Here is a 10,000-nt window from a genome sequence, read left to right as displayed (position 1 = left end):
GAGCGGTAGTGTCTCCGTCTCCTGCGTTCACCACGCGAGATCTACGGAATCTACGGAATCTACGGTTACGTGGTGTAAGTTTCCCGGCGACTGCGTGACGGAGAAGTCCAGGACTTTAGACGGAGCCTCGGTCGAGATCAAGCAGGAAGGGACACGCATGACTGTGAAGATGAGCAAACTGACGATGAACAACACGGGCTGGTACCTGTGCTCCACACCCCAGCTGCAGATGCCGGTTCATATCACTGTACATAACCATACAGAGGAGACCCCCGCCCGCAAGAGGTGACAACACACACACACACACACAGATCATCCTCTCCATCTTCTGCTTCAAACTCACATCATCCCTGTCATCACAAATACTGTCTTCATGGTTAAGATTTCAGGAATTTAACACGTTCACAGTTCTCTGACATGCGAAATATTTATTATGATTTTTTTAGTGTAGTGTTTTATTTATTGTTTATTTCATTATTTTAATTTTCAATTTTTGGATTGAATTTCTTGAATTATTAGCTTTTCATCAAGTCTAAACTAACCCCAGTTTATGAAACCATGCTTTAGTAGATATTGTTAATAATGTTGTTAATAATGTCAAAGCTGCTCTTTTTCATATGATTAATGCAGGTTTCAAAATATAAAAGTAAAATAAATCATATAATAGCTTGTTGCTTATGGGTGCTTTTTGGATACATGATATTCTCTTCATTTCTGTGAATATTGGTCAAAATATCTAGAAATAACGTCATATAGTTTTGGAGGGACGTGTGGGTGAGGAGATGATCTCAGAATATTAAACTCTTCCTAAACATTTATGTCTATTTGAATTTGAGAACTTCCAGTTGTACATTTGTGGCTTTTTGTGGCTCGTTTTGGCAGAAATATTAGCATTGACATTATGCCATTTTCATGCATGTATGCAGTTATTCAGAAGCTGAACTATGTCTTGATTGTGTTGTAGGACGGCTGTTCTGTTTCTGTTGCCTGTGATCGTGGAAATCCTCCTGTTCATCATCATTTGCTCAGCTCTGAAACGGCTGACATTTGTAAAAGAAAGTAAGTTTCTCTGTGAATAAATACATGAGGTCAAGGCTCTCTCAAACGCTCCCAGTAACGTAGATGAAACATTATTAGGACTTTAATTAAACGTTAGCGCAAAAACATTATTCATATATATATATATATATCGTTTATGGAAGTTTTTTCCTGAGACATTTTATTTGGACGTTAATTTAACGTTTTTTAAATGTTGCTTTCAGAACGTTCAGAGAACATTCAAAAGTAACATTCCATAATGTTTGAAGAATGAAACAATGTAACGTTCCTTTAATGTTCACATGACCGAGAGTTTCTTTTTTAACACACTTTAAACGCTTTAAATGTTCAGAGAAATAATGTTTTCATAACTTAAGTTCTTAAAACATGTTGTCTGGTAAACCACAGTGGACATGTCTTACAGGATTAGAACTGTTTAAAACTGAACCTATTCTTTCAGGATTCTGGAAAGCTGTGAATCCAGCGGAGGAAGGCCAGTACGTGATGATGCACCGGAAACGATCCTCACACGTGAGTTCATCATCATCTTCATCATCTTCATCATCATCATCACGTGTGTCTGTCTGCATCACACATTGATTCAGCGTTAGTTTTGGGATCCTCCTGGGAAAAGCTTTTGTACTACATTCAGAGGAACAACAGATCGAACAGATTCCCAGAAAGCCTGAATCTCATGAATGTCTGTTGTGTTCTTGCAGACCCGAGTCTGCAGTGAAGAAGCGTACGAGATCATGGCCGAACTCACAGCAAACACTGAGGTACGCCTACTGCTATACTATAGTGAAACACCACTGAAATACCTCAGTGTGTGTGTGCGTGCGTGTGTGTGTGTGTGTGTGTGTGTGTGCGTGTGCGTGCGTGTGTGTGTGTGTGTGTGTGTGTGTGTGCGTCTGTGTGTGTGCGTGTGCGTGCGTGTGTGTGTGTGCGTGTGTGCGTGCGAGTGTGTGTGTGTGCGCGTGTGTGCGTGTGCGTGCGTGTGTGTGTGTGTGTGTGTGCGTCTGTGTGTGTGCGTGTGCGTGCGTGTGTGTGTGTGCGTGTGTGCGTGCGAGTGTGTGTGTGTGCGCGTGTGTGCGTGTGCGTGTAATTTTTGTGTTGGAAAGGAAAGAAAAAAGACTTATAAAATGAGTAATCTGATGTTCTGAATGACTGAGTGTGTTTGTCTTCTAGCCCCGGACAGAGTCAGATTATGTGAACATCAAGGAGACGTGACTGTGAGTCTGTGGTTATTAATATCTTCTATTGGTCAATAAATCAGTAGTTTCAGCATGAAAATCTGTTCCATTTATTCAAAGCTGTATTCATTAAACTAAATCCCCTGATCTTGTGAATTATTATTTAGAGACTGAGGAAACTTCCGTTCAGAAGTTTGGGTTCGATCAGATGTTTTAATGTTTCTGAAAGAGTCTCTTCTGCTCACCAAATCTGCATTTATTTGATCAAAAATACAGTAAAAACAGTGAAATATTATTCCAGTGTAAATCATCTGTTCTCTATGTGAATATACAGGAAAGTGTAATTTATTCCTGTGATCAAAGCTGAGTTTTCAGCATCATTACTCCAGTCTTCAGTGTCACTTCAGAAATCACACTAATATGAGGATTTGATGCTCAAGAAACACTTATGATTATTATCAGTGTCATATTTCTGTGGAAAGTGCGATACATTTGATTTTTCAGGATTCTCTGATGAACAAAGTTCAAAAGAACAGCATTTATTTGAAATATAATCTTTTGTAACATTATAAATGTCTTTACTGTCACTTTTGATCAATTTAATGCATCCTTGATGAATAAAAAGCATATTTCTTTAAAAAAAGATCACTTAGAAAAGCAGTGCACACAAAATGAAAAGTATATAAATAAATGCGTGATACTTGTTTGCTGTAGTCAGGATCAGAATGAGTGTTTTGTGTGATTGTGTGTCTTGATTTGTGTTTGATCTCATTAGGCGACATCAGGAGTCACTGGAGTCTTCCCTGAAGCCTCAGCAAGCCTGAGCTGTGTTCACCACTGGAGAGAAGGCCGGGGTATACTCCTGTGCCACTGCTGTAATGACAGGCTCAGTCCTCCAGGGGGCCTCAGAGACATTCATCACCATCAGCATCATCATCATTCAACATCATCACCATTCATCATCATCATCATCATCATCATCATCATCATCATTGTGCTGTTTGCTTTCATGTGTGTGTGTGTCTTTTTAATAGGTGCTTCAACATGACCTATGATTACCATAACTCTGTTTCTAGATAACAGTATTTTCACAGTTCATAAATAGTGCAATTTTATGGAAGCCCATTTCTGCCACATAAGAAAAAAACATGTTTTTCTAAATCATAGCTATAGGATAAAAATCGAAATGATGTCATACTAAGTCATATTTTTTTTAGATTAAAAGCTGAAATTATGACTTAAAAGCCATAGTTTTTATTTAATTTATTTAATTATTTAATTTATTTTTATTTAAAATTATGACTTAGTATGTCATTAGTTGTCAAACGTACCTGTGCTCCTGGTGCCACGTACAACAAATGTAGAATAAAGACGGCTTTTCTGCAGGAGCGGTGTGTTCAGTTCTGCTAACTTTAATATACCAGAGAACGTCTAATGAGGGGAGAAGTGCCACTCAATAAACTTCCGGTTGCAGTTCCACTTCTGTTCCACATGAGGGCGCTCACAGGACGAGTGCAGAATGAATGGAGGTCTATGGAGCTATTCCGCTCAAAATCCACTTTTCTTAGGATATCATTTTTTGTCTAGTAATTTGCATGTTGTTTTCGAAAGGGGATGCAAAGAAATTACACATTGCTTGGTATTAGATTTTTTAGAGTCACTTATTTGCTTTAAAACGTCTTTCAAAATGTCAATTAGCAGAATGCTAGCGTGTTATGGGCAACAACAACTCAACCTGTAAGAAATCGAAAGGACATAAGTACTCGTTCATTCAACTTTCGATCTATAACCCATGTTGAACTCGCAAAACCTACAATCAAATCTGAGATTTCTCAACGGCAATCGGGTGAAAGAGACACATTTAGCCGTCTAGCCCCATAGACTCCCATTCATTCTGCACTCATGGCGAGCGCCCCCAGTGGAGCTCTGGTGGAACTACAACCAATAGGACTTAATAGGGCGTTGGAGTGAACAGGCTTTCCGTAGACGGGCTTTGAATATACCCTTCATCAAAGGTTTCTTTACAACATCGCAATCATGTCTGTTGAGCGCGCGATCGCAGTGGCCAATCAGAGGTGCTCAGAATCCACTTAACCAATGAAAATGCACTAAGGGTAAACGCAATGTAAATTCATTTAACATTTAAGACAGCTTTTGTTATTACAACAGGAGTTTTGAGTGCAGAGTTCAGTGAGCTTGTGCTTTAGAGACTGACAGTCAAACACGCGACTGGTAAACACGATTCATCGGTAACTCTGACCCCTGGGTCAAAATCACCATAAAGTGCCTTTGAGACTTCACAATTTCCCAAAAAAAATCTGAGATTTTCCATTTAACTTCATATGTGTTGTATTAAGGAGACATTAGGCTGTTGGAAATGCATATTGGTCAAGCTCCAGCACTTTTTATAAATTAACTGCAAGCTGACAATATACGAGCAAACCATAAAATATGTCCACCCTGTCATGGACAAACTCATAGTAGAATAAATACATTTTCATTGCATAGTGATTATAAAATGTAGATCTGAGGAAAGAGAATGTGTCCCTTTCCCAACAAAACATTTTAGTTAATGGTAAAAGTATTTTGATAATAATGAAGTTACTGCTTAAATATGTATTGCCCAATAAAATATGCGATAGTTGCACATTCTATTCTAAATAAAATCTAACAACAAAGATATTTAGTCAAAATTTAAAACAATACTAACTGGCCCTCATTTGTTTATTAAGAAATCACACACAAGGTTTTGTTAACTTGTTAAAATAATTAGTTTATTTTCATCATAAAAGTTGAAAATGACAGGGTGGACAACAAAATGACAGGGTGGACAACAAGACGACAGGGTGGACAAATGCTTTAATGGGTGAACTAGAATGGGGGAACATTTTAAAAACAACAGGACCTTCAAAAAAACCTTAACCAATATAGAAGAAGGAGGGGCCTGGCTCAGGCTGATTTTCAGGAGTTGCAAATGTCCACCCTGTCATGAACCATGTCCACCCTGTCATGTGACAGGGTGGACATTTTTTGGCTAAATTTAGTATTTAATGAGCACATGGTGTGCAGCAGTAAGCAAAGTGATTCACTGTTGAAGCTGACTGCGCACTGTTTAAAATGTATATTTAGAATTTATGAAAAGTTTTTATATTAATTAATATTTCACAATGACAGGGTGGACATGTTAAGCTTGACAACACGCTACTACAAACACAATATGATGAAAATTAGGAAATATAAGTGTAGATACTTTCTGTGTGTGTTGCAGATGTTTTAACCTCCACTGAAGAAAGACCAAATGGGGGAGGGGATGTCACTAAGTACATCAGTTGGTTTCTTAAAGGGGAGTTTACCCCATAATGACAGGGTGGACAGCAATCTCAGGGACACATGCAAACTGCTTAATATTATTATGAAAATAAAATATAAATAATCAAAATGACTTGTTTTATTAAATAACTTGCTGAGGACAATAAGTACATTAAAAAAGTATTATAATTGTATGTAATTTAACCACTTTTTACACTCACTGAAGTTAGCTGAGCAGCGTGCGGGACATGCCAAAATCACATACATCCAATCAAAGAAAATGGTATAAAATCAGAAAAACACATTTTAAGAGACGTATCATTGTACTTGTATGTGTGTAAGTGTTTGGCCATTTATAATAAAACCTCAGAATTTCATTATTTTGCATTATGTTCATGATGACTGAGCGATTCTGATGAGGACACCAAAGGCACTTTATAGTGATATTGACCCCCCTCCGGCTTGCCATATCTCTCACGCACGACACGCGATGCTTAAGTTAGAAACATCTCTCTAGACCTCGAGTGTGTGTTGTCGTTCCTCTGAGTCTCGAGTTTCTCTGCGATGATAAAGAAAGGCTTCTCTCTTGCTTTCTGTGTCGATCTCAATACAAGTTTAGTTTCTCATGCTGCTCAAAATACGACAGTTTCTGGATTGACCTTCGTGTTTAGATGCTGATAACCAACGGACGGCATAAGCCCAACCTTTATGTCATTACATTGACTTTTAATATCATAATTCTGACTTTTCCAGAAGCATGATTACCAAAGCATGATCTTTCCCCCTGAAGTGACAGAGATGGGCTTCCATACAATAAACATGTTGATTATGCCACTTAAATAAATAAAATAAAATCCTGGTAAAGTCTGGCAGCTGATATATCTATATTACAGGAGATATCTGTCATTTTTATTTTTTCAATGTATTTTATTGTATAATGACAAAACAAGAAAATTCTGTAAAAAATACAGAACATTATAGCTGTAAAATTATATTTAGCCTATTTCTAACAGTGCAGCGGTTAATATTTAAGACTTTAATTTGATTAATTCTGAGAGCAGATATGCTTATCTCTCTCTATGAATGATGTATGATTATTGATTAATACTGATCAACTTGATCAACTTTAGCATTTTATGAAGAAAATGTGAGTGACAATAACAATGTTCCCATTACTGTGAATGTCACAAACTTTCTTTCCTACCTTTGTGAAAAACTAATTGTTTGAAATGTGAAGTTTAATGTAAACTTTAAATCTTAAAAGTCTATTTTTTAAAAACTGTACTTGATGAAAATATATTAATAAAATAAAAGGCGACTTTTTACACTTTAATGACTATGATTATTAAAGTCCCCCTGTGGTGGTAATCCAGCTTTTAATGTTGTTTATGTGTGTATGTGGTGTTTTTAATATGCTTTAAGACAAAGCATGTGTAAGTTCATAAGTCGACACCATTGCTGAGTATTTCCTCCTTAAAACTGCAGTGAACCAAAGACAGTCTCAAACACACGCTTTGAAATCGCTGGTGTTTCTGACGTCACAAACTACCTTGTAACCAATCAGATCAACGTGTGATCGTCAACCAGTGGATCTCTGAGCTGAGTGAGTGAGTGGAGGCGGGGCTCATTTGCATATTCATAGAACCGCGCATACTAAATGAGGCAAGGAAAAAACGTTTAAATATGTCATTTTGCTGATCAAAGATGAGTTTTAAGGGCTACAGGTATTGACTACAGGGGGACTTCAACACTTTTTAAAAGTGCACTTTGTAATAAATTAAAAGTTTATTTTGAAGTACATTTTAAATTAAGTTTTTGTCATGTATTACAGAGGTGCACCTATTTTGATGTGTTTGCACATCCAATGCACTTGATTATAAATTAATAAAACTGCATTTGGCATTTAAATAAAAAAAATTGATAAGTGGTTTAAATACTCCATAGTTCACATCTTTAGTCATCATGTCAAAAGCAAACCAGTTAAGCTCAACACATCATGTTGATCACGGAGAGCTGATCCCAGATCAGCCTATCAGAGCCTGTGATTTGCATTGGGTCACATGATTAAGCTCTTGATATCAGAGAGTGTGGGAAAGAAGTGCAGGTGTCCGACAGCACTGTGAGTGACAGCTGGCTCTATTCCACCGGGAGCTCTCTCTCTCTCTCATTATTTCTTCTCCATTCATCCCTCCTTCCGTTTCTTTATTCCCAGCTTCGGCCACAGACTCAGTCTTCTCTCTCTCTCTCTCTCTCCTCTCTCTCCCTCTCTCTCTCTCTCTCTCTCTGGAGATTTACAGTGGAGAATATTGCACTGTGTGTTACCTACGAATAGTTTTGTTTCTAATAGTAGTTTAATATGGCTGTTTTATCATCCTGTAATGTTTGTCCTAAACCAGAGTGTTCCATGTTTGTGTTGAATGTTCCAGGCTAGTGCCACTGTTTACCTTATTAGACAGAATTCTTGAAGCCTAGGTTTTTGTTTTAACAAGACATTCTTTATTTACGGATGCAAGTATTCAGAAACACTCAGAGAGAAGTGTGTACCGTGGTGAATGCTGTAGCTGGACACGCCGAATGAGCCGTTAGCAGCGGAGGGGAATAACATGAGCACTGGAGATGTTTACTGGTTGAACTGGAGATGTTTACTGGATAAAACAAATTCTATCAAATCACAAAAAACTTACTTGAATTTGAGTTTAAATGGTGTGTGAATGGTGCTTTATTGTCAGTATGTGAAGATGAAACTATAGTGTTTGATTGGTGATGTTTGATGGTCCATTTTAATTTTATTTAAAAATGTTATTTATTTTTCTTCTTCTTTTGAGAGTTGTTTTTCGCATGTGCACATTATAGCTCTGCGTCTGCATGGGTGAAATATATTGTATTTGAGTGGTTTTAGTAAATGTTTTAAAGGGCTGTTCGGAGTAGGGTCCTCTGCACCATGACCTCGTCAGCGTAACGACGCCCAGTTCCAGGAATGCACTAATACCAATTTATAACAATTATTAGTTAACACTAAGTTGTTAACACTTCGGAAAAAATTATAATTCCTCGTTACACTACATCCTTATGCATCGCTTTCTGCCAGGACCTTTAAGAGCTTTTCCCTAATCACTGAAGTGTTATTTAAATAAACTCCTGATGGACTTACAAACTATCCAATGCCTCGCTTTATGAGTACAGAACCTATTTTACTCCGAACCATGCCTTTAATAAAGAGTTGTAAAGTCTCTCTCTCTCTCTCCCCCCTCCCCCTCTCTCCCCTCTCTCTCTCTCTCTCTTTCTCTCCCTCTCTCTCCCCCTCCCCCCCTCTCTCTCTCTCTCCCTCTCTCTCTCCCCTCTCCCTCTCCCTCTCCCTCTCCCTCTCTCTCTCTCTCCCTCTCTCTCTCCCTCTCCCTCTCTCTCTCCCCTCTCCCTCTCCCTCTCCCTCTCCCTCTCTCTCTCTCTCCCCTCTCCCTCTCCCTCTCCCTCTCCCTCTCCCTCTCCCTCTCTCTCTCTCTCCCCTCTCTCTCTCCCTCTCCCTCTCTCTCTCCCTCTCTCTCAGTGATGATGGATGATGCACAGATGGCTCGGGGCAGGGATCAGGATCTACCTGTGTGGACAGCTGGTGACGTCCCATTAGCAGTTAAAGAGAGCCTCCACTGTCACCTGAGCACTGGGACGCTGGCCGACTCTGAGCAGCCATCAGGAGGAGACTTGTGTCGCACGTTCTGCAGGATCAGAGCCATGTGAGCCTCCAAGTGGAACAGAGCTTCAAACAGAAAAGAATGAAGGGCGGGGCTTGATTCTGTGTGTTGGTTGTTGATTGGATGTTTGAGATGTGGGTGTGGCGTGTATGCAGATGAGCTTGCCGGGGTGGAGCCTAAGCACACTAAATGATTGGAGGAATCCTGCATACATCACCAGAGAGAAGACTGACCAGTGAGTAAAGTTTGAACATATGCATCATTCCCAATACACTCTAAAAAACACTTAAAAACAACCCAAGGGCTGGGTAAATACAGGACAGAACACACGTTGGGTTCATTTAACCCAGCAAATTGGGTTGATTCATTTTTACTATAGTACTAACTTTTTATTATTTTACTTCATACATTAATTTATCTTTACAGATTAATTTAAATCCTCTAAATGAAAAAATAATAATAATAATAATAATACTCCACACAACCACTGGTTTGCATGATAATTCCTTTATTTTCATATTTTAGCATATTTGAATACATATTGCATACATTTAAGCTTGTTTAACAAACATTAGAAGTGTAATCGACCAGTCTCTATATATTGTCCTGTTTCCACGGTAACAACGCTGGTTATTACGTCTGGCCCAGGAGCTGGGTAACACAAACACCACACAAACACTGAAAAAATAACCCAAAAACTTGACCCAAGAGGCTCAACCCATGATTAGGGTAAATAAGAAGAAGATTTTTTAGAGTATAATAACTTGAATTTTG

General features: G+C 38.5%; 1 protein-coding gene across 1 annotated transcript in view; it reads left to right on the top strand.

The window, feature by feature from the left end:
- Positions 1 to 3,616, top strand: part of LOC311283654 (uncharacterized protein) — a 19,864-nt gene extending 16,248 nt beyond the window's left edge. The window contains exons 3-8 of the mRNA XM_084398206.1: positions 1 to 285; positions 965 to 1,059; positions 1,499 to 1,569; positions 1,758 to 1,817; positions 2,227 to 2,270; positions 3,007 to 3,616. The exon at positions 1 to 285 is cut by the window's left edge and continues 46 nt beyond it. Of these exons, the coding sequence (XP_084254332.1) occupies positions 1 to 285; positions 965 to 1,059; positions 1,499 to 1,569; positions 1,758 to 1,817; positions 2,227 to 2,268 (553 nt within the window). The 3' untranslated portion in view covers positions 2,269 to 2,270; positions 3,007 to 3,616. The remainder of the gene's footprint in view (positions 286 to 964; positions 1,060 to 1,498; positions 1,570 to 1,757; positions 1,818 to 2,226; positions 2,271 to 3,006) is intronic.
- The last annotated feature ends 6,384 nt before the right edge of the window (positions 3,617 to 10,000 follow it).

Source organism: Rutilus rutilus (genome assembly GCF_951802725.1).
Source record: "Rutilus rutilus genome assembly, chromosome: 24".
In the NCBI taxonomy this organism is placed as follows: Eukaryota; Metazoa; Chordata; class Actinopteri; order Cypriniformes; family Leuciscidae; genus Rutilus; species Rutilus rutilus.
Note: the sequence above shows the minus strand (reverse complement) of the source record. Positions and strands in the feature narration are given on the sequence as shown.